The sequence below is a fragment of the Hemiscyllium ocellatum genome, chromosome 16, assembly GCF_020745735.1.
Source record: "Hemiscyllium ocellatum isolate sHemOce1 chromosome 16, sHemOce1.pat.X.cur, whole genome shotgun sequence".
Taxonomy (NCBI): domain Eukaryota; kingdom Metazoa; phylum Chordata; class Chondrichthyes; order Orectolobiformes; family Hemiscylliidae; genus Hemiscyllium; species Hemiscyllium ocellatum.
Window position 1 is genome coordinate 33,485,822 of NC_083416.1, and position 23,925 is coordinate 33,509,746.

A 23,925-nucleotide genomic window follows, 5' to 3' on the forward strand; every position below is an offset into this window, starting at 1 on the left:
TGTATTTGACCTCTGAATGGATCTCTCAAATTTCAAATCTAATGTTAACTTACTTTTTGTCACCTTCTTTGCAGCCGTAACTTCGTATTCCTCACTGTGTTCAATCACCCTATGATCTTTGTATGATACTACACACATAGAATCAGAGTCATAGAGATGTACAGCATGGAAACAGACCCTTCGGTCCAACCCCTCCATGCCGACCAGATATCCCAACCCAATCTAGTCCCACCTGCCAGCTCCCGGCCCATATCCCTCCAAACCCTTCCTATTCATATACCCATCCAAATGCCTTTTAAATGTTGCAATTGTATTAGCCTTCACCACATCCTCTGGCAGCTCATTCCATACATGTGCCACCCTCTGCGTGAAAAAGTTGCCCCTTAGGTCTCTTTTATATCTTTCCCCTCTCATCCTAACCTATACCCTCTAGTTCTGGACTCCCCGATCCCAGGGAAAAGACTTTGTCTCTTTATCCTATCTATGCCCCTCATAATTTTGTAAACCTCTATAAGGTCACCCCTCAGCCTCCGACGCTCCAGAGAAAACAGCCCCAGCCTGTTCCGCCTTTCCCTGTAGCTCAGATCCTCTAACCCTGGCAACATCCTCGTAAATCTTTTCTGAACCCTTTCAAGTTTCGCAATATCTTTCCGATAGGAAAGAGACCAGAATTGCACGCAATATTCCAACAGTGGCCTAACCAATGTCCTGTACAGCTGCAACATGACCTCCCAACTCCTGTACTCAATATTCTGACCAATAAAGGTAAGCATACCAAACACCTTCTTCACTACCCTATCTACTTGCGACTCCACTTTCAAGGAGCTTTGAACCTGCACTCCAAGGTCTCTGTTTAGCCACACTCCCTAGGGCCTTACCATTAAGTGTACAAGTTCTGCTAAGATTTTCTTTCCCAAAATGCAGCACCTCGCATTTATCTGAATTAAATTCCATCTGCCACTTTTCAGCCCATTGGCCCATCTAGTCCAGATTCTGTTGTAATCTGAGGTAACCCTCTTTGCTGTCCACTACACCTCCAATGTTGGTGTCATCTGCAAACTTGCTAACATTACCTCTTATGCTCACATCCAAATAATTTATGTAATTGACAAAAAGTAGAGGCCCAGCACCGATCCTTGTGGCAGTCCACTGGTCACAGGCCTCCAATCTGAAAAACAACCCTCCACCAACACCCTCTGTCTTCTACCTTTGAGCCAGTTCTGTATCCAAATGGCTAGTTCTCTCTGTATTCCATGAGATCTAACCTTGCTAATCAGTCTCCCATGGGGAACCTTGTCGAATGCCTTACTGAAGTCCATATAGATCCCATCTACTGCTCTGCCCTCAACAATCTTCTTTCTTACTTCTTCAGAGAACTCAATCAAGTTTGTGAGACATGATTTCCCATGCACAAAGCCATGTGACTATTCATAATCAGTTCTTGCCTTTCCAAATACATATATATCCTGTCCCTCAGGATTCCCTCCAACAACTTGCTCACCTCCGAGGTCAGGCTCACCGGTCTATAGTTCCCTGGCTTGTCTTTACCGCCCTTCTTAAACTGTGGCACTACGTTTGCCAACCTCCAGTCTTCCGACACTACAACTGTGACTATCGATGATACAAATATCTCAGCAAGAGACCCAGCAATCATGTCTCTAGCTTCCCACAGAGTTCTCGGGTACACCTGATCAGGTCCTGGGGATGTATCCACCTTTTAACTGTTTCAAGGCATCCAGCACTTCCTCCTCTGTAATATGGACATTTTGCAAGATGTCACCATCTATTTCCCTACAGTCTATATCTTCCATATCCTTTTCCACAGTAAATATTGATGCAAAATATTCATTTAGTATCTCCCCCATTTTCTGTGGCTCCACACAAAGGCTGCCTTGCTAATCTTTGAGGGGCCCTATTTTCTTCCTAGTTACCCTTTTGTCCTTAATATATGTGTAAAAACCCTTGGGATTCTCCTGAATTGTATTTGCCAAAGCTATCTCATGTCCCGTTTTGCCCTCCTGATTTCCCTCTTAAGTATACTCCTACTTTCTTTATACTCTTCTAAGGATTCAATCGATCTATCCTATTTTTACCTTACATATGATTCCTTCTTCTTCTTTACCAAACCCTCAATTTCTTTAGTTATCCAGCATTCCCTATACCTACCAGCCTTCCCTTTCACCCTGACAGGAATACACTTTCTCTGGATTCTCGTTATCTCATTTCTGAAGGCTTCCCATTTTCCAGCCGTCTCTTTACCTGCGAACATCATCTTTCAAACAGCTTTCGAAAGTTCTTGCCTAATACCATCAAAATTGGCCTTTCTCCAATTTAGAACTTCAACTTTTAGATTTGGTCTATCCTTTTCCATCACTATTTCAAATCTAATACAATTATGGTTGCTGGCCCCAATGTCTTCCCCCACTGACACCTCAGTCACCTGCCCTGCCTTATTTCCCAAGAGTAGGTCAAGTTTTGCACCTTCTCTAGTAGGTACATCCACATACTGAATCAGAAAATTGTCTTGTACACACTTAAGAAATTCCTCTCCGTCTAAACCCTTAACACTATGGCAATCCCAGTCGATGTTTGGAAAGTTAAAATCCCCGACCATAACTACCCTATTATTCTTAAAATAGCTGACGTCTCCTTACAAGTTTTTTTTCTCAATTTCCCTCTGACTATTGGGGGGTCTATAATACAATCCCAATAAGGTGATCATCCTTTACTTATTTCTCAGTTCTACCCAAATAACTTCCCGGGATGTATTTCCAGGAATATCCTCCCTCAGCACAGCTGTAATGCTATCCCTTATCAAAACTTCCACTCCCCCTCCTCTCTTGCCTACCTTTCTATCCTTCCTGTAGCATTTGTATCTTGGAACATTAAGCTGCCAGTCTTGCCCATCCCTGAGCCATGTTTCCGTAATTGCTATGATATCCCAATCCCATGTTCCTAACCACGCCCTGAGGTCATCGCCTTCCCTGTTAGGCCCTTGCATTGAAATAAATGCAGTTCAATTTATTAGTCCTACCTTGTCCCTGCCTGCCCTGACTGTTTGACTCACTTCTGTTCTCAGCTGTACCCGTCTCAGATCGATCTCTTTCCTCACTATTTCCCTGGGTCCCACTCCCCCTCCACACATTACTAGTTTAAATCCTCCCAAGCAGTTCTCGCAAATCGCCATGCCAGTATATTAGTCCCCTTCCAATTTAGGTGCAATCTGTCCTTCTTGTACAGGTCACTTCTACCCCAAAAGAGATTCCAATGATCCAAAAATGTGAATCCTTCTCCCATACATCAGCTCCTCAGCCATGCATTCATCTGCTCTATCCTCCTATTCCTGCCCTCACTAGCTCATAGCACTGGGAGTAATCCAGATATTACTACCCTTGAAGACCTCCTTTTTAAATTTCTGCCTAACTCTCAGTAATCTCCCTTCAGAGTCTCAACCTTTTCCCTTCCAGTGTCGTTGGTTCCAATGTGGACAATGACCTCTTGCTGGCCCCCCTCCCCCGTGAGAACATTCTGCACCCTCTCTGAGACATCCTTGATCCTGGCACCAGGGAAACAACACACCATTCTGCTTTTTCTCTGCTGGTCACAGAAACATCTGTCTGTACCTCAGACTAGAGAATCCCCTATCACAATTGACCTACTGGAAGCTGACGTACCCCTCATTGCATTAGAGCCAGTCTCAATACCAGAAACTTGGATGTTCATGCTACGTTCCCCTGAGAATCCATCACCCCCTACATTTTCCAAAACAGCATACCTGTTTGAAATAGGTATATCCACAAAAGACTCCTGCACTAGCTGCCTACCTCTCTTACCCTTCCTGGAGTTAACCCATCTATGTGACTGTATCTGAGACTTTACCCCCTTCCTATACCTGCCATCCATCACATACTATAGCTGTTGCAAATTTCTCATCGCTTCTATCTGTCTCTCCAACCGATCCACTCGATCTGATAAGATTCATATCCAACAGCATTTATGGCAGATATAATCCACAGTAACCCCTTAAACTCTCTTTAAACTCCCACATCTGACAAGAAGTACATATCACTGCAAAGGCAATTTTTGCTCCTTCACAAATCTACACAAAACAAAACATTTTGCTGTACCTAGGTATGTGTGACAATAGGAGAAAGTGAGGACTGCAGATGCTGGAGATCAGAGCTGAAAAATGTGTTGCTGGAAAAGCGCAGCAGGTCAGGCAGCATCCAAGGAGAGGGAGAATCGACGTTTCGGGCATAAGCCCTTCTTCAGGAATCATGTGTGACAATAATAAATCAAATTAAAACAAATCAAAATAACAGAAGAGTATGTGAAGAGTGGCACTAGCTTTAGCTAAAAACTAAAGAGCGACCTTGTGATGACACAACACTTGATAAAGAGTACCCTAAGACCAATGTAAATAATGACACAACCAATGATGAAGAATTATGATGAAAAGTCAACAGAATCAAAACCTTAACTCTGCTTTCTCTCCACGGATGTTGTCAAACATGCAGAGTTTCTCCGGCAATTTCTGTTTTGTTACTCAACCAATGAACTGGACCAAAACTCTGCCGCAAATGTGTTGCTGGTCAAAGCACAGCAGGCCAGGCAGCATCTCAGGAATAGAGAATTCGACGTTTCGAGCATAAGCCCTAAACTCTGCCATCAACATCAATAACAACTTGTATTTACATCAGGTCTTTAAAGTATCAAAACATCCCACGAGTATTTAAAAGCAAAATTTGGCACCAGATCACTTAAGCCAATATTCGGGCAAATGATAAAAAATCTACCTTTTCATCAAAGAAGTGGATTTTAAGATGTGCCTTAAGGAAGAAAGAGGGAGATGGGGACAACAAGTCTCAAGGGTAGAATTCCAGACCTTAGAACCTACACACCCAAATGCAAAGTCACCAACTGTGGAGCAAAAATTCAGGTTTGGTAAAAGCCTTTTTGTCCAATTATTCATCAAGTTCCTAGACACTCTCCTCTCTTGCACTACATTTTTAGCTGAAGAGAGAGGAAATAAATCTAATGAAAGGGGCTTGTTTTGTGAGCTGTTGTATACCAGACAGTTCTGACTTATTAACACTACCCTGTGAATTTCTTTTAGACTGGAAACCTAAAGCGCTACTACACAGATCTAGAAGCTTTAGCCATGGTGACAGCAGCATTTTGCCATGACATTGATCACAGAGGAACAAACAACCTCTATCAAATGAAGTGAGTAACTATCACTCAAGGCAGTTGGCATGTGTTATTGCAATTATTTTGAATACTACGTTATAGCAAAAGACAATCATATTAATTATATTTCACCGATCCAATAGATCACAGGATCCATTGGCAAAACTTCATGGCTCATCCATTATGGAACGCCATCACTTGGAATTTAGCAAAACCCTGCTTCAAGATGAGGTATGTCAGGATTGTGTTAAATCCCAATATTCATATGACATCACAAGGAAGGGCTGGAAGAAATAGAAGACAGTCTGCTGATGGGCATAACACACACTGTGAACAAGTTTTACAAGTTAAAAATATTTTATGTATATTTTGTGTTTTTTTTAATGAAAAACTAACAGTAGATCAAAGTGTAAGATTACACATAATTTTATATGTAAGGATCATTGGAAAAGTGATAAAAATGTGTACTAGCAATGCTTTTGATAGCAGACATTTCTATGGTAACTTTTTAAAAAGTTTTCAATTTTAACTAAAGGATTGCATAAAAATAGCGGGAAATTCTACTCTTGTTAACTTGTAACTGCACCATCGGTTTCAGCTATTTCATATTTGATATATTCATGACGCCACACCTTTTGGCATTAATGTCAGTCATTTTCACTACCTATAGGCTGAGTCACATTTTGGAAATGTTGATGTATACAAAGCTACAGTGGTAATGTCCCTATCTCTTATCTGAAGGTCCAAGTTCAAGTCTTAGAGGTGTGTAATGATTTCTCCAAACTGGTTAACTCAAAAAGACTTAGAACACTTAGCAATTCAGACTGCTGGGACACAGTGTAATCCTGTGTTCTATCAATAAACCCATTATCAAGGAAATTAATTGGTGCCTAGTTTCATCCTTGATGATCTTGCTCAGGATCCAATTAGCAGCTTTTACAGAGCCATGGAAACAAGACATTTCCCATTTTCCTGCCATTGGTAATAAATAGCTGGAAATAATGATAGAAAAATAAACATGAAAGAACTGAAGATAAATGAGAATGACTGTTGAAAAGAGTTAATAATATGATCCTAAATATCTTCCTTTCTACATGGTTCTAACAGTAATGCAGTATGCGGTACTGATTAGATCTCATTTTTACTTAGTTTGTGGCTATTTGATTTTTAACAGGATTTAAATATCTTCCAAAATCTTAACAGAAGACAGTATGAACATGTCCTCCATCTGATGGACATTGCCATCATTGCTACAGATCTGGCACTTTATTTCAAGTACGTTTTTCAATACCTTAAAAAGACATCACAGATTTGGATTTCATCTAATTTTTTTGTGAGATATAGCATTCAATTGATGTGCACTTTTATTATTTCTATCACACCTCAGAAAAAGAACAATGTTTCAAAAGATAGTAGACTTGTCAGAAACATATGAAGATGATGAAGAATGGGTGCAATTTATGATACTGGAAACAACGAGGAAAGAAATAATCATGTAAGTGAAATTCTAGCTTTTTTTAATGGAATCTTTTTGAAATTCCAAATCTGAAATTAGACTTTAAAATGTGCTGAAGAAATATGGCTTCAATTATGCTGATAAAATTCGGAAAGTCAGAGACTTTAGAATGTTGAACTTCACATTTATTTCTGAATTAACAAAGGCACCAGAAATGTCAACAAATCACTCATCTCAGTTGACCTTGCAAAGTTCTCTTAACATCTGAGGGATTGTTCCAAAATTGAAAGAGTTGACCCACAGACTAGTTGAGCAACAGCTGACAGTCATTCTCATAGACTATGTCCCAGGCACCACTGTTGACATCTATGGACATATCTTGTCACATTATCAGGACAGACCCATCAGGGGTGATAACACATGGATATAGAGTTAGGAAGGAATTATCTTGAAAATCTTCAACTTTAACTCTGGACCCCATGAAGTCTCATGGCATCAGGTCGAAAGTGGCAAGGAAACCTTCTGCTAATTATCACCTACCACCCCTCCTCAGCTCTTGAATGAGTACACCAGCGTATTGAATACCACTTGGGAGGAAACAGTGAGAATGGCAAGGGCATAGAGTTTACACTGGATGGAGGACTCCAATCTCCATTATACTTATCCAGTACTACCACTACTGACTGAGCAGATTGAGTCTTAATGGACACAGTTGCTAAACTAAGTCTATGGCAAGTGGTGAGAGAACCGACATGAAGGGAAAATATACTTGTCCTCGTCCTCTCCAATATACTTGTTGCAGATGCATTTGTCCATAAATGTATAGTAGGGGTGATTCACTGTGCAGAGTGTGGAGATTGGCCTTCTATTTGAGGGTATCCTTTATTATGTTCTGTAACACTACCTTCATAGCAAATGAGACAGATTCCAACAGATCTAACAACTCAAAATTGAGAATCCATGAGGCACTACGGACTATCAGCAGCAGAACTGTATTCAACCACAATCTATGACCTCATCGTCTGTCATATCCTCCATTCTATAATTATCTACAAGCCAGCAAATCATCTATGGTTCAATGAAGAGTGCAGGAAGGCATGCCTAGAGTAGAACCAACCATCCCTACAACGTGAGGTGTCAACTTGGTGGTGTTACAATGCAAAACTATTTGCATGCCAAGCAGCATGTGATTGACAAAGCTAAGCAATGCAATGACAATCTATGGATTAGATCTAAGCTCTGCAGTCCTCTTGCATTTGGTTGTGAAAAATGATGAATAATTAAGCAACTCATTGTTGGAGAAGCGTCCACTTTGGTGGAGTCCCGACTATCAATAAAAATGATAGGGCTGAAGCATTTGCATTCACCTTAACCTAGAAGCACAAAAGGATAATCCATCCTAACCGACGATCTCCAACATCATTATAGTCAGCCTTCAGCTGATTCGATTCAATCTGTGTGATATCAAAAATCACTGAAAGCATTGGATACTGCAAAGGCTATGATCCCTGACAAAAACAAATCCAGCAATAGTCCTGAAGATGTGCTCCAGAACCAGCTTTACCCCTAGCTAAGCTGTTGCAGTGCAATTACACCTCTAGTATGTACTTATAAATGCAGAAGATTGCCAAAGCATTTCTGTCTATAAGAAGCAGATCAAATCCAACCAGCTAATTACTGCCCCATCAGTCTACTTCAATAATCAGAAGTGATGAAAAGTATCACTGACAGTGCTACCCAGTGACACTTCTTTAATGATAGTCTGCTCAATGATGCTCAGGTTATGAGGGCTATTCAGCTCCAAAACTCATTACAGCCTTGGTCTAAACATTGTCAAAAGAGCAGAACTTCAGATGAGAAGTGAAGGTGATTGCTTTTGACTAAGGCAGGATTTAACTGAGTATGATATCAAGGATTCAAGAATGTGGTGCTGGAGAAGCACAGCTGGTCAGACAGCATCTGAAGAGCAGGAGAATTGATGTTTTGGTCACAAGCTCTTCATCAGAAAGGGCTTATCATGATGTCAAGGAGCCCTAACAAAGCTAAAATCAATGGCAATCAAAGTGAAACTAAGTTCAAATCAATCAACAAAGTGTACTATCAAAAAGATATACTGCAGTAAACCATCAAAGCTCCTTTGATAGCATCTTCCGAACCAGTAACCTCTATCACCTTGAAACACCAGGGGCAGCTGTTGTATTGAAATACCATCACCTGTTTCTGTCCAAGCTACACATTATCCTGACTGGAAATAAATTGCTTTCCTTCACTGTCACTCAATAAAAGTCCTAGAACCGCTTTCCCATGTGCACTGTGGGGTGTTACCTAAACCTGCATGAATTGCGATGGTGCAAGACAGCAGTTCACCTTCTGAAATGCTGAACCAAGCAGAGATGCCCATTTCCCACAAAAAAAGCTTTCAACAAAAAATGCTTTGCGCAGTTCTGGTACCCTGGTTGTTGTAGTTATTGTGGTTTTATTGTGGTAATTACCTTTGTGTAATCCTGAGCATAATTAATTTAGGGCCATGATGATGACAGCATGTGATTTGTCTGCAATCACAAAACCTTGGGAAGTGCAAAGCAAGGTAAAATATCATTTTCTGTTTTATACCTACTTTTGTGTTCTTTCTTTGAACAATTTGCTGAGGAGTATTTTGCTTTATGAATTAAATAACTCTACATTTAAGTGAGTGTACTTATTTCTATTGATCTGTCTTGCACAGTAACTGATAAAAGAATAATGATTTGAGTTCATAGCGCTGCAGGGTCATAGTTTAGAGCTCCTGCAATGCAGCATGTTGCAACAATTCAGAGTGGTCAAGAAAATATAGATAGGGAATGAAGCAATGATGAATCATCCTTAGCTAAGAAAAATAATAATGAGAGTTGGTAGTATGCGAGAAGGAAAATTGGGATAAACCAGTTAACTGCAGATTGCTTAGCCTTGGTTAACTTGGCAGATTCAAAAAATAACAAAGTTAGTACTCATTGGGAAACCAGTTTATTCAAGAACAATCAGCGCTAATCTACAAAAGACAAATATTGTCTTATAAACTTTAATAGAGTTTCTAAAAGTGTTGTTTTTGCCTCATTTCAAAAGCATAACAAGCAGATTACTTTCGTTAGAAAGTTTCCTAATTGGAAAAACTCCAGGTGGCAGTAGTTAGCATCACACCATTCTCCTTATCCAAAAACCTTGAATGGGAATCTACCCAACAAGATCCACTGCGCCAGTTGTGCTTTAATTAATGATTATGAAATTAGTGGAGGTGTATTTGCCATACTTCTATGGTAAGTGCATGACCAGACACTTCCTTGGAATATAAACAGAAAAAGGTGTCAAAAATCAGCAGCTTAGACAGCATCTGTGGAACAATGATTAAGGTCTATGACCTTTCTTCACAACTGGGAATTGCTTAAATGGATATTTATTCATTCATGGAATGTGGAGATTACTGGCTAAGCCAGCAATTATTGCTCTTCCCTCCAGCAAATCACATTGCTGGGGTCTGGCAAATTTCCTTTCTTAAAGACATTGGTGAACCAGATGTTTATGACAAATTTGAATTCAATTTTAAAAATCTCAATGCAATTAAGTGGTTGCTGGTCCAGTAATATTATCACCACTCAACCACCTCCCCTCAATAAAGTAAGCTTATGCCTCCAGTAACTCCATAATTGTAATAATAGCCAACTATTGAATAAAGAACTATACCAAATTTTCTTACACATTGTCAATCTGCATTTCAATTAGTAAAGGCACTATATTCCTACATTAAAATTGATAGCCTATTTTCAGTTGTTACATTGTGTTGCATGTCTATCATTTTCTTTGTATTCAAGGTAGCTCTCTTAGTAGCAGCCGAATTCTGGGAACAGGGTGACTTGGAACGAACTGTATTGGAACAGCAACCTATTGTAAGTACTGGTACAATGGCTTGGATCAAATAATGGGATGATATATTGAACATAATAATGGCAGAATTTGTTGTTACAAGATATTTAACAAATTGTAATTCAACAAGTAATTTGAAAAATTAATTTGAGAAAAGACAAATGTCAGAATTTTTCTGAACTGCAGTGTTTATGGTTATTCGAAGTATTATTTAGAACTTTCATGTCTATTTTAGCCCATGATGGACAGAAACAAAGCTGATGAACTTCCAAAACTTCAAGTTGGTTTCATTGACTTTGTGTGCACTTTTGTATACAAGGTAAGAACATTGGTAGTAAAATATTTAAAGATTGCTCATTATTTTATTATTGAAATACTATTTAAAACAATAAATGTGAAAATATCCTCAGAATAAAGAATGTTTTGTGACCTATTTCCTTAATCCACCAAGTCTAAAATAAAGTTCAAACTTAATCTCCATAATTATGCAAAATGCATCCAAGTTCAAAGTGGATGCTTGGCTATAATGTATCCAGAAGATGGTGATCATGTGAAATAATCTGTCCAGGATTGGTGGCGGAAATGAAATATGCTATAAATGTTCAGAAAATTATAATAACACATGCTTTTGGGTAAAGAAATGAGTAATAAGGTTTGAAAAGAAGGTTCAGACATTTGGGACCAGTATAATGAAATACAAATAGTCTTTTTCAATCTTATAGAGTCTACATACATTTCCATAGACTTGGGGTTAAGGGGGGAAGGGTGATGTTAAGGTCACCTGAATCAGAGTTATGTGCTGCCGGAATCTTATAATTATTTTCCTTGAGTTATGCAGGAATTTTGATTTTTTGCGGATTGCTTTGCCAGAAGTTGGTATGAAAATGTGTTTGGACATCAGCATGTGCTGCAGGATCTTACTGTTTGGTATAATGGTCTTTTCTGATTCATTTTATGAGTATATGCCTCTTTTGATGAAGTTGTGTTATTTGGTGTAATGTTATTACAATTACAAATGCTTGCCTAGATTTGCATTTAAAAGTATACATCCCAAATGATGTATAGCTGCAATACAATACCATAAACAGACAGGCACAACTAGCTTAAATATTGAAATTCTATTTTGATTGAATATTTAGAATCAATTTTTCAGGATCTAGAAAGGTGCACATTCAATGAAGTTTAAAGAAAGTCAGTCAAAGACTGAATGTGCCACCTAAAAATAAATCAAAAAAGCCAGCATTAAATGGATAATCCCAGACAAAAAAATATATTGATTAATATATTGTGACTGCATATATGACTCTGTTAATTGAGTGCATGATTCACAAAATATATTTTCAAACTTTATTGTCTAGTTAGAAATACATTGTAGGTTAAAAAATACCATGTCATCACAATTTGGAGCTATTCAAGGTTGTTTGCACTAAAATATAACAATTAATTTTGAAAAAAGCAGGGGTCTTGAGAGTGGAGTTGATCAAATGGACCATCACAGATGCCAATATTCTAATTTCTCTGGGGTTCAGCTAATCCTTCTTCAGTTTTAGGCCATCCATGGTGATTGCATGAAAGGCCCTGAATCCATTGCTTGACTATTTTTTGATTTTTTTCTAGCATTATTGTTCCACACTTTCCATTTGCTCTGATACCATACATTCATCTGCTGTTGCTTTAATACAGAGCAGCAGTGTACATGAAGTGCCCTCAGCTGGAAATGCCTAGCAACTCCAAGGCCAACGGTTGAGCTTTTATAATTGGGAATGCTCAGGAGGCAAGAACTCCATGAGTGCAAATATCTCACAGGGTTGTGGGCCTGGAAGATATCAGATTTAGGGAGGGATCAGGTCATAGAGGGAGTTAAAAACAAAGATGAGAAGTTAAAAGTAACATATCACTTAAACAGCAGTCAATTTAGGTAAACAATCACAGGGTGATCAATGAATGTTTCATAGTGTGAGTTTAGACCTAGAAGTATCAATGTCTCAAACTATCATGTGGAGAAAATTGTTTTGCTGCTTTGGCAGATGCTTGTGATACTTAAGATTGAGTTTGTCACAATACTGTCTAGCATTGAATGTTAAGCTAATTAATTGCCATATATTATATGTGCACCTATGGTGTTTACAATGGTCTCATCAGGGGTTTCTGTGAGTATTACAGTAGTAATCTTCTCTAGATACCATGCCAAGTTGCTTGTCAGATTTCTGAAATGTGTTTTGAAATGTACTTTTGACCAATAGTTCTGGTTACCTGCGAAGATGATCTTTTGTATCAACTAACATCAAAACCTAAATAGGCATATAGGCAATAGCCTTTAGCTCTTTTCTTGTTTTATTATTTATAGTTTGCCTTCATCAGTTAGAAGCTAATTTTAATAATGTATGACCCAAGATTACAACAAATACATTTTTTAAAATCAATTTGCAGTGTCAATTGCAAAAACTAGCTTTATTATTGAGCTCAGGAACCTATTGAATATTAGTGACTTTTCCCTGAACTGAACAGGAAGCATTTGGTCCAGATAAAACAGGCTCACTTTTTTTTCAAGGGACAGAGACAGGACAAAGGAATGGTACAAAGTCAGTTTTTTTAACCTGCATCATATAGTCTTTCAGCACTTCCAACTAATCTCAGAACAATTCACACTGTATTATTTTCAATGTGCTTCTCAACAATGCAGCAAGCTAATTGTTTACTAGTCAAAAATCACATTTTCTGCCTCGTGAGTCATGTGCTTTTTGTAAATTTGTTTCCTGTTGGCTAGATTTCAACAGAAGGATGTGTGTGCTCTCTATCTTGATGGGATTTCGCAATAACATTGACTAAATCCATAATAATAGTTCAGCATACTGCCTGGAGTAACAGAAATTATTTCATTTTAGAAACCATACATTTCTCGAGTATCAAGAAACCTTTGGCTATGCATAAAAAGAATACACTTTTCTTGAGGTTATTTAGTCAGTTATATTCATCTTGAATGGAATTCAGCAAAAAAGCATTACATAGCATTAACATATAAAACAAACCTTTTAATTAGGTCCACAATAGTTTGTTTCTATTTCCAGCCATCTCCACTTCTTCAACATGTCCTTCTATTCCTTTCTCCCTCATGTGTTTATCTAGCTTTCTGTCAATGAATATATGCTGTATACTTCTCAACTAATTCGTATGACACGGAATAAAAATGTTCCACCTGAATTACCTATTGAATGATAAAACTTTTAGCTGTCAAATGGCAGAACAATGGATTCAATGCAAGGGATTGGGTAAAATTATGGAATCCCTACAGTTTGGAAGCAGGCTATTCAGCTCATAATGATCCTCCACAGAGCATAATACACAAACCCTCCACCCTACCCTATCCCTGTATTTCCCATGGCTATCCACCTAGGCTGCATATCCCTGGACAATTTAGCCAATCCATCTAAACTGCATAGTTTTGGACTGTGGGAGGGATCTGGAGCAAACCCATGCAAACATGGGGAGAATATGCAAATTCCACACGGGCAGTCACTTAAGGGTGGAATTGAACTTAGGTCTCGCCACTGTGAGGCAGCAGTGCTAACCACTGAGTCACCATGGGTAGTATGTGGTTGCCTATAGGCTGAGAAAGATGGCAATCAGTAGTGAACTGAGATTATCCCATTCACTTCTCATTTTAACCCAGACATATTTGTTGTTGTGGGAACAATACTAGCCCTCAATTTTGTGCAGCTTTTGGGTAATTTCAATGATAGACATGGTGGTTAAGAAAGCGTTTAGCATGATTGCCTCTATCGCTCAGACCATTGAGTATAGGAGTTGGGATATCATGGTGAAGCTATACATGACATTGGTGAAGGCACCTTTGGAGTACTGTATATAGTTCTGGTCACCCTGCCTTTGGAAGGATATCATTAGATTGGAGAGGATTCCGAAAAGATTTACCAGGATGTTGCTGACGCTGGTGGATTTGAGTTATATGGAGAGGTTGTATAAGCTATCATTGTTTTCATTGAAGCACAGCAGGTTCAGGAATGACTTTATAGAGGTTTGCAAAATCTTGAGAAGCATGGATAAGGTGAATAGCTTAGGACTTTTCACTAGGATGGGGGATTTCAAAACTAGAAGGCATAGTTTTAAGGTGAAAGGAGAAAGATTTAATAAGAGACCTGAGGCGCTTTTTTTTCACACAGAAGGTGGTTTCTTTATGGAATTAACTACCGGAGGAAGCGCTAGATACAGGTACAGTTATAACATTTAAAGAACATTTGCATTGGCACATGAATAGGATAGGTTTGGAGGGATATGGGCCAAACACAGAAAAATGGGACTAGTTTAGTTTGGGAAACTTGGTCAGCATGAATGAGTTGGACTAAAGGTCCTGTTTCTATGCTGTAAGACTCTATGACTCCACATAAAAGTCCAAATCCACTAGCAATTTAGTCCAGAATTCGAGATTTTGTAGGCAGTGTGCAGCTTTCTACAAATGTGCTGAACTCATTGGGGCAACCATACGAGAACTGAGCATTGAGAGTGTCTTCAGTGAAACAGTATGTTGGGAAACTTTCAAAGAGTGAAACTGAATAGTTGCAGCCGTGCCTAAATGAAAGGTTGCCATTCATAGAGCTTCATCTCTGAGAGAGTGTTGTCACTACTTAGCAGGTGACTTCTAACTTCCTGAAGTCAGCTTACCTGCCTTGGACTTGGACATTCACTTCCCTACTGTCAGTCTTTGCTGCAGCATGGGTGCTGCTCCACTGTGCACCTGGAAATGACCTGGGAGTTGCAGTGGGAGAGGGACTCCCTGAGATTCTTGTAGAGAGAGGAGGAAACTTCTTCAAGGCAGGCATCCTTGCAAGAGGATTTGCAGTAGGGTTAAAATCAACTAGGTAAAAACAATGACTGCGGATGCTGGAAACCAGTTTTGGATTAGTGGTGCTGGAAGAGCACAGCAGTTCAGGCAGCATCCGAGGAGCAGCAAAATTGACGTTTCGGGCAAAAGCCCTTCATCAGGAATAAAGGCAAATAGCCTGAAGCATCAGGCTCTCAGCCTTTTTTCCTGATAAAGGGCTTTTGCCCGAATGTCGATTTTGCTGCTCCTCGGATGCTGCCTGAACTGCTGTGCTCTTCCAACACCACTAATCCAGGATCTGGTTTCCAGCATCTGCAGTCATTGTTTTTACCTCCACTGTGCACCGTTTGAGGGACAAAATGAGCAGCGTGACTGACATCAGGAGGAGATCTGCACCAGCTGCCTATCCTCCACATCCAACTCTACAGGGCTGAAGGAATGAAGAGGGAAATCAAACTTAGGAGTGAAACCCCCCCTAAATATATGGAGAACAGCAGGTCTCTGAATGCATTTGAGCACAGTGCCTCATAAGGTGAAGATTTCCACATTCAGTCATTGTTGACCAAAACCCCCTACTGAGTACATTAAGTAAGGACAGTTTGCCACTGGCTGATGATGTGTTTGTCATAGAGGCCTGGACACTTAAATGGTTGTCTCTGGATTTCTGTGCTGGCTTCTACCAGGGGAGGATTTATAATCATGAGAAATATGAGGAGAGGAGAGAAGGACGAATTTGTGGAGCATAATTGTGAGGCTTGGGTGCAAGATTATACAAAGCTGAAGCTGACTGTACGCATTTGCTGCTCAGATGAGGATGTGAGAGATGCCTAGAGAGGGAAATGAGTGGAGTTTCAAGATTTTGCTGTTCTGAGCAGTGTTATGCAAGATAACGCTGAGAAAGGGCAAGTCAGTTTACAGGCTAATGCACACAGTATTTTGCTACTTACCTATAATGTCCTCCTGAGATCCATGAACCTCTTGGACACAATATCCAGGTTCATGTGACTAAACTGTTCCTGCTCATAACCTAAACTACAACCATCTATGCATGCATACATGCTTTGAAAGGCTGGTCTTTTCCTCACATACTTGCGAAATTTCAGTCTCACGGATCCTGCAGTGGGAGCTTCAGGTAAGAGTCTGAGGACAGCTTTCAGACATTTCCTTTCCAATTCTGAGGTTAATGAAAGTTCAGGAATCAGTACACAATTCAACCATCTTAACCCCTCCACAGGAATCCCTTTAGATATAACTTTTTCCGATGCCAGATTCAGCAATTTATTGTAAATGGTTTGTCTAATTGATTGGGAAACCTGAAAATGGGATATTCATGCTGTGGCTGAACCAGGATTGTGTATGGGTCTGTTAGCTGACTGATGGTTCATCTGGGGGTGCAGCACATGCTTTACTTTTCTGATTGGTGCATTTCTCTCCCTTATTTAGGTCCTCATTTTGCAAAGAATACATGACCTCCTTTCTCTTCCGACCAACACGAACCACCTAACTTTTGCATATGCGAGAATATTTGAATGTTATGAATGTTTAATTAATCATTTGCAATTGCACTAATATTATTTCTATTATATTAGGAATTCACCAGATTTCATTCTGAAATTCAGCCTATGCTCAGTGGCATCCTCAATAACAGAAAGGAATGGAAAGCACTGGCTGATGAGCATGAAGCAAAAGTGAAAGCCATTGAGGAAGAGAAACAACGGAAGGAAGAAGAACGTGCAGCAAAACAAGGTTAGACATCTGGATATAAATCAGAACACAGAAGGATTTATGTTCAAATAGGGTAGGAGGACTTTTGTGTGCAGCGTTATGACCTGTATAGGGCAGTTGAGCCAAATTACCACTCTTCATATTGTGAATTCAATATCAAACACAGTAACAGATACTCAGCGCATCCAATAAAATGTGATAAATTAGACACATACGGTTGGATTTCTCACAGAGCTCAAGCAGCTTTGGCTTTGGCTAGAATCTGGATGCAGTGGAGAAACAAGTAGGTCCTGCAATATGAGATGGTCGTATGGACGTTAGGCCAGAGGATGACTGGTTTAGAGTAGAGAGATGAGAAGAAGATGATTCTTCAGGATTAGTCGAAATTAGATTGACAGCTGTCCATGCATGGATTCTGGGGCCAGGAGGAATACTCTAAAAAAAAGTAGACTTCACTTTTTGGGTAGTCAATTAACAGAAGAGCCACCAGGTGCTGATCAGATCCTGCAGTATGCATGTATAGATCAAATGAGTCCAAAAGTGGCAAATCAGGACCAATGACACGATGACAAAATTAGGCCCTAACTTCCATTTTAAGCACAATTATAACAATACCAGAACTAGAGAGTATAGGTTTAGAGTGAGAGGGGAATGATATAAAACCGGGCAACTTCTACACACAGAGGGTGGTACATTTAAGGAATGAACTGGTAGAGGAAGTGCTGGAGGCTGGTACAATTGCAGCATTTAAGAGGCAATTGGATGGATATATGAAAAGGAAGGGTTTGGAGGGATGTGGGCCGGGTGCTGGCAGGTGGGACTAGATTGGGTTGGGATATCTGGTCGGCATGGACGGGTTGGACCGAAGGGTCTGTTTCTATGCTGTACACCTCTATGACTCTATGACTCTAAATCATTGCTCGCAGCTTTTTGAGATGTTACTACCCATCATCTGCTAAGTAAAACTTATGAAAATTAATTCAATAGTATGAGTGAGTAAATTGCAAATAAGAAAAGATATTCAGATTGCTTAGGCTGTTGCCAAGATCTGATATGTATGTGTTTATATATAAATTTAAATTGTGTTTCTAAAATTTTTAAATAATAATTTAAAAGATTATAATCTGTCATTCTAATGTGCATCACTGAAGTCAGGTTTTATTCTTTTAATGTGATTTTTTTCTCTCCCTTTCAAATTGCAGCTAATGATGTATCACAAAAGGCACAAGATTCTCAGTCTAAGACATGCAATCTTTTGTAAACTTCCACAAATAACCATTTTTGTGAGTCTACACCGGCGGTATACTATAGATATTTGGGAAAAATATTTTACTTTTCAAAATTAATTGCATTGTTAAAAGATAGCTTACAGTAAAGCAAAACCTTTCCTTAGTTACAAGGCTTCAAACAAGCAAAATAAATTTCAAAAAGTCAGATTATTATGTACTGTAAAGAAATTATTATATCTTATGAATCATATAAAATATTGTGTGTTACAGAAACGTAAAATACCTTTGAAAGATAAAAAAGTTATTTTCCATCTTGTATTGAGGTGAAAAGAAATTATGTGACAATTTGTGAGGTGAATTTGGAGCTTCAGAAGAGGCATTGACCTTTGATTAGCTCTGACATTGCTATTTTCACAAATCATTCCAACAACCTATTCTTACTGTCCATGATCTTTGTTTTATTTTTAAAAAGTCTTACTATGGATTCAGAGTTGAAGCTACTGGTGAATTGTGAAATTTGGCATTATCACCAACAGCAAATAATAAAGCATAGTTATAGTTATAATATCTTGCCTGACAACCCTGTGGTTATGCCTCAATACAACAGGAGGACTGATAGATACACAAAGAATATAAGCAGCCACAACTTGCTAAATTTACAAACAGATCAACTGTAATGGAGTCATGGTGTGAAGGTGCCAGTGTTGGACTGGCTCAGACAAAGTCAAAAATCACACATCACCAGATTATAATCCAACCTGTTGGACTATAACCTGGTGTCGTGTGGTAATGGAATCAGTTACCTAGGCTTGGCAGAGGAATAGTAGGTTGAATCTCATTGAGGATGCTATGACTAAAATATGCCATGAAATTGAAGAAGTGAAAGATTGTGAATTATAATAAAAATGTATTAATTCTCCTCAGTTGTGCTGTGTGATTGTGTACAAGGCAGACTTTTACAAGATATCTTCCAATGATCCATTGCAACTCTGGTGGTAGACCCTTATATCCTTATTCTCTGTGGCTCACTGTGCTTTACTATCAACAATTTTAGGTGCATTTGTATAGAATGAACTATTGTATATGCCTGTTCCTGATTCGATATGGTTTCCAGCAGATCGGTTGCTCAATGCAGTACTATATATTATGTTGCTTTCCATTCCTGTGCTAACTAATTTCTTTTTGGTTCCTTGGATCTTGCAGTCCACTAAGACCTACATTGCCTAAAGGATTTGATAGACTAGATGTGCAGAAGACTGCCACAAAATTAATAACTACAGGACAACGATATAAGACAGTGCGCCAAGAAATCTAATGTAGAATTCAGAAGAAGCTTCTTGATCCAAAGAGTGGTGAGAACATAGGGAGTATTTGAAGCAAATCATACAGGTGGAATTAAGGGGGAAGATGGACAAATATATCAAGGCAAAAGGAACAGAAGCTTATAATGGCAGATTTAAAGGCAACAATATGGTGGAGGTTTCAAGTTGGGTATCATTGTTGGTATGAACTGTTGGGTTGAATGTACATTTTCCATGCTGCATACTATGTGAAATTCAGTTCCTGGATGCCAAGTGGTTTCAGCTCTATGGGAAATGGTTGGGGTTAAAATAAATCCAATCATTTCTGGTGTGACACGATTGCTATATTTTGTTGAGGGTAATGAAAACAATCTGTACATGTGCCAGAAAAATGCAGGGTGGGTGGATCATGACATCAGGCAGATGAGTTGATAGGTGATCTGCATGTTGAACCTTGTCACTCACAATGACCTCTCTTAAATGAATACAGCTGAGCTTAAAAGGATTGCACAAGGAATTGTCCACCAATGTGTTTAAAAGCAACAGCATTCAATTTGCAGATGAAGTGCTTTAGACTATTGACTTGCTGCTGCAGAGGAATAAAAGCAGTTGGAGGAGTTGTGAGAAGTTATTGAACTGAACAGTGAAAGGGCAGATTTATATTCATAAGCAGGTCATTTGTTCCCTGTCAAAGGAGCTTCAGTTAAATTTTTCCTCAAGTTTTATCAGCAGAGGAAGATTGAACAGAAAAAGTAGATAAAAGGTTAATGGAGAGGATGGAGAAGCAGGAGGAGGGTTCTAAGCATGAAGGCCTTAACCATCTAGAGTCTTCATGGACTAAGTAGAGATTCACAGAATTGGGCAAGTAAAATTGCAGGCCAAGGACAGTGCTGCCAAACTTTCATGCCAAAAGCTCTTTCCTTATGAGAACAGGTGGCAATGTTAATCTATTGTGTTTGGCATCTGTTGCTGCTTCTGAGATGACACAAAGGATCTATATGCATAGAAAGGTGAATTCATTAACTTCTTTCTAAACAGTCAGAATAGGATAAGTTGTTTTGCTCTAATATTGGCCTTCTTTCAGTGCAGGAAGCCATCTACTGCAGACACGTGGCTTTGTTTGCAATCCATCTCAACAGGGAGATGAATCACAGCCACAAAGAATATCTCTTGCTCAATGTGCAGTTGGTTAACACCCACACTGGAAATATTATATTGGTGATTGTCTGCTATCTTGGCAGCAGTCATGATTCATTCAATCTGTGCTATTCAGCTGTTGTATATTCAAGCTACTGTACTGAACCAGAGAATTGCTCCTGAAAGGCAAGGGCTATCTGCTGTGTTGAGACTCCTTTCCATAGTCTCACATGTGGTTGTCACTCACACATCGAGAGCCCAACTGGGAGAGTCATGGAGCAAATCATTGACATGCTGAACCAATGGTTCCACCGCTAAGATCCCTCATGAGGCACCTTTCATATTCATCCCAATGCTCATTAGTCTACTGCATTGTCCACAACAAGGACGGAACAGCCATTTCCACTTGGGCTTCAGCAGCCAGCTCAGAGAGTAGGAGGAAGAAAAGGAAGATGCGAAGGGGGCGAGATTTGCAGCAGAACTGCAGTCTTGACAGACTCTGTGAGAGTATCCACAGATTGTTGTTTCTCAAATAAATCACTATATCCTCAAACTATTCATCTATTAGGTACCATCCAGTGTCCTCTTGGCCCTAAGTTTGAAATAAAAGACACCAAAACCAATGGTATCCAGTAATCCTTATAAATGATCTATACAATACTCAACTAATCACTGTTTGCAATCCCTTAGTGCCTCAGTTGCTGGATACCTCAGCCTATCTGGAGATGCCAGTGTTGGACTGGGGAATACAAATTTAAAAATCACACAACACCAGGTTATAGTCCAACAGGTTTAATTGGAAGCACTAGCGTTCTGAGAACTGCTCCTTTATCAGGTGGTGCTCCTTCATTAGGACAACCAACTGATGAAGGAGCAGCGCTCCGAAAGTTAGTGCTTCCAATTAAACCTGTTGGACTATAACCTGGTGTTGTGTGATTTTTAACTTACTGCTCCAACACGGTGCTACCCCAGTAATGTTGTGACTGGTGGAAATCTATTGACTTTCAGTAGGAGAGACTGCAGATTGTCTTTCAAGAAGACCTTAAAGCCGATCTGGACCAGTTTCAGACTCCATCACTTTTACACGGGCAGCAGTAGTCTGAGCTGGCTGGCTCATAGTCAATAGTAGGAACATTGATAGAATGGCAATTCTGAGAGTATGAATGCTGCATATTAGTCTCTAAAGTTCATACCAAGTCAGCATTTGAGATGGTGACTGTGAATGTCAGATAATGTAATGATGTTTCTTATCTTCCATTTCTGGCACCATTGTCTAGCTGTTCGTGAGTATCAGAAAGTTAAGGTGTAGAAAACAATGGTTAGAAAGAAGGAAATGAGAGGTGGGATGGAAGTTAAAAATACAAAGTTACATCATCTGCAGCATGCACTTCCAAACAGATTGCAGTATGAGAGTGAAGTGGGATTTGAGATTCATTGGACAGGAATGTATCGTGATTCTCAATGGGTTTTGCCACTCTTTAGCCCACAGCATCTATGATGGCCACAATGGTATATCTATTTCCATCTCTCCATGGCTGCCTGTAAGTGCAGCTATAGTTTGCTGCTGCTGCCATCTCTAGGTGTCAACTGGTGTTTCAAGAGAAAAGAAAGATGAATATATTTGAGTGATATGCCTCCATAGTTGAATAGTTAACAGTATGTACAAGCTGAGAGAGATGAGTGTGCATCTTCTAGCAATATTAAAATTGTGACGTTGAGATTAAACATATAAATGTGAGGTAGTGATCAATGTAGATTGTTAGCAAATGAATGATCACGATTTGGTGAATGGAACAGTTTGAGGTTAACGATGCAATTGGTCAGTTGCAGTCACTGACTTTGATCATTTTTTGTGAGATCATCAAACTCACTTCAGCATTGAACCCATGTCCTTAACACTTGTGTTAGCATTGACCATTATGGTCACCTTACTCACATTCTAGATCAGTGTGGTGCTGGAAAAGCACAGCAGGTCAGGTAGCATCCAAGGAGCAGGAAAATCAACGTTTTGGGCCAAAGCCTTGATTCCTGATGAAGGGCTTTTGCCCGAAACGTCGATTTTCCTGCTCCTCAGATGCTGCCTGACCTACTGTGCTTTACCAGCACCACTCTAACCTAGACTCAGGTTTCCAGCATCTGCAGTCCTTGTTTTAGCTTACATTGTCTTCTGAGTACGATATCTCATTCACCATTCATTCCCCCCCCACCCAGTGTCCCCACAAAAAACCTGCCAGTAAAAATTAAACAAAGTGTTTTCAGTCATATTAAGGATCTAACTCCAATCATTCTGTTTTTGTTCAAGTTGACAGTTGTAGTAAAGGTTTCAAGACGATTCTTTTCGTCTTCTCCAAAACTGATAGCATAAGTCCATGCTGAAAGATCCAAAATCTCCTACAGCATTCCTAGCACAATTAATTTACTGCTGATAGTGAACGTTAATTGTAAACAAATGCTATAGGTACATATGCTGCTCCCCTATTGGCATTCCCAATTGTGCAACATGCCATAAGATGACAAGTGCAAAACTGGAGGCACATTATGTGTGTTATGGTTGTCATTAAACTTCTCCATTTCATTCTGAGTATCTTCAATGGACAGTTATAGACAGCTGTTAATTGCACCCTACCAGCTCACTGAATGAGCTGCCATATGAATCTGGCAGTGATTTGCAAGATTCACAGGCAAAAACCTGCTTTATTTAACTCAATTGTTTCAAGTATTTATCAGAAAATTATTGATACACATAAGCAGCAAGCTAGCAGAGATTTGATATTGGAAGCAATTTCCATCTTTACCACACAGGCAGTAAACTGGCAGAGTAAACATTTACCTATTGTATAGCTCATCCAATTATGGCCTGTTCTAGTATAGGTTGGTAATCCACTGCGAGAGACCTGCATGTCATTTTTAACTATTTTTTCAACCTGTCTAACTGCCTTCAAAGATCTGTGAACAAACATCCCAAGATCTCTCTGTTTCTCTGAGCTAGTCAATGAGTATTCCTTTGTCTTGTTTCTTCCAAAGTGCATCACCTTATTTATCGGGATAAGATTCCATTTGCGACTGTTCTATCCATCTGACCAATCCATCTGTCTCCTCCTATTACTCTTCCTCATCGTCAACCAACTGACCAATCTGCAAACCTATTTATTC

At 39.4% G+C, this 23,925-nt stretch overlaps 1 protein-coding gene across 1 annotated transcript in view; it reads left to right on the plus strand.

Moving 5' to 3' along the window:
* Positions 1-18,513, plus strand: part of pde6a (phosphodiesterase 6A, cGMP-specific, rod, alpha) — a 39,104-nt gene extending 20,591 nt beyond the window's left edge. Inside the window, exons 14-22 of the mRNA XM_060836768.1 lie at positions 5,117-5,226; positions 5,334-5,421; positions 6,365-6,465; positions 6,578-6,685; positions 9,170-9,233; positions 10,492-10,566; positions 10,779-10,862; positions 16,970-17,126; positions 18,308-18,513. Of these exons, the coding sequence (XP_060692751.1) occupies positions 5,117-5,226; positions 5,334-5,421; positions 6,365-6,465; positions 6,578-6,685; positions 9,170-9,233; positions 10,492-10,566; positions 10,779-10,862; positions 16,970-17,126; positions 18,308-18,366 (846 nt within the window). The 3' untranslated portion in view covers positions 18,367-18,513. The remainder of the gene's footprint in view (positions 1-5,116; positions 5,227-5,333; positions 5,422-6,364; positions 6,466-6,577; positions 6,686-9,169; positions 9,234-10,491; positions 10,567-10,778; positions 10,863-16,969; positions 17,127-18,307) is intronic.
* Positions 18,514-23,925: the final 5,412 nt, after the last annotated feature.